Source organism: Morone saxatilis, unplaced genomic scaffold, assembly GCF_004916995.1.
Source record: "Morone saxatilis isolate NCDOM2014 unplaced genomic scaffold, NCSU_SB_2.0 Contig17, whole genome shotgun sequence".
Lineage (NCBI taxonomy): Eukaryota > Metazoa > Chordata > Actinopteri > Moronidae > Morone > Morone saxatilis.
In genome coordinates this window covers 1850602-1851687 of record NW_023339729.1, presented here as the reverse complement: position 1 = coordinate 1851687, position 1086 = coordinate 1850602, and the positions used below count along the sequence as shown (strand labels likewise).

The following is a 1086-nucleotide window of genomic DNA, read 5'->3' as shown; positions in this document are numbered from 1 at the left end:
GACAGTAGGGATGAACTTATTTCATCTTGAACTTTTTAAATCAAGCCAAAATTCACCTCTGCATGAATAAATTAGGAGTAGGAGTATGGTTACAATGCACAACAACACATCTGCAGTGGCTGCTGCTAAGGTGTAGCACACAAAGCACACTCTTATTTTTATTGTGTTTACATTTAGGGAGCTCTCAGCTGACCTACTGCGAATGATACCTGACAACAGCATTTTATTGGCTAAGCTGTGTGCATTTTACCCAGGAAGTGCTGCTGAAATCAACCAGTTACATGAAAGGGTGAGCAGGCAACCAGTGTGTTTAATCTAAGACATGTTTTGGATGAAATGGAATGGATGTCTGATGTAGATGATATTTATATGTATATATTTATGATAGTGACTATGATTATGTGTTGTCTGTCATTCAAGTGCGGTCTCCCTTCATTAGAGGAGTGTAAGGCCTTGGCAGAAGCAGCCATGTGTGAAGGAGATTTGTTTTCAGCAGTTAAATTCCACCTGCTGAGCTCTGAACCCGAGAGTGCCCTTCGCATAGGGATAGATCATGTTAAAGGTACTGACAACTCAGTTGCATTGTGTGTGTTGTTGCCTGCTTAACATATAAACAGTTGGCAAGATTCTGATATGCCATTAGTTGGTGTGATTGAAAAAAAGATTTTATATTTTATTCTTAAAGGAGGCAATATTTTACCTTTTTCTTTTTGGTCAAAATTATATTGTAATTTAGCCACTCAGTGATCCTCCCACCAAATCTGTACTTTTCAACTGATATGATGTAACTGCTGACTACAAACATATATGCCTATCCATGTTAGTTCTCACAATAACTAACTAAATAAATAACTAAATGCTTTCTTATGCTTTGCAACCAGTGTCAGAATGAAGAAAAATTTCTGTCTTCCCGATTAATCAGAAACTCTCCTTACCATTCCTCTTCACCAGAGCAGCTGTCTGGTTCTGACTGGACCGTGGATAGCGTTCAGCCAATCCTGGACCTGATGAGTTACATCAGAACCGACCGCCTCATCATGGCCAAGTTGACTGAGTAAGAACATTTATTACTTTAGTATTAGTAGT

The 1086-nt window shown here is 38.7% G+C and overlaps 1 protein-coding gene across 1 annotated transcript in view; it reads left to right on the top strand.

Annotated features, from left to right (window-relative positions):
• wdr17 (WD repeat domain 17) overlaps nucleotides 1-1086 on the top strand; it is a gene marked incomplete at its 5' end in the record, with an annotated part of 17765 nt that overhangs the window by 14766 nt on the left and 1913 nt on the right. Inside the window, 3 exon segments of the mRNA XM_035660476.1 lie at nucleotides 178-289; nucleotides 421-562; nucleotides 952-1054. Of these exon segments, the coding sequence (XP_035516369.1) occupies nucleotides 178-289; nucleotides 421-562; nucleotides 952-1054 (357 nt within the window).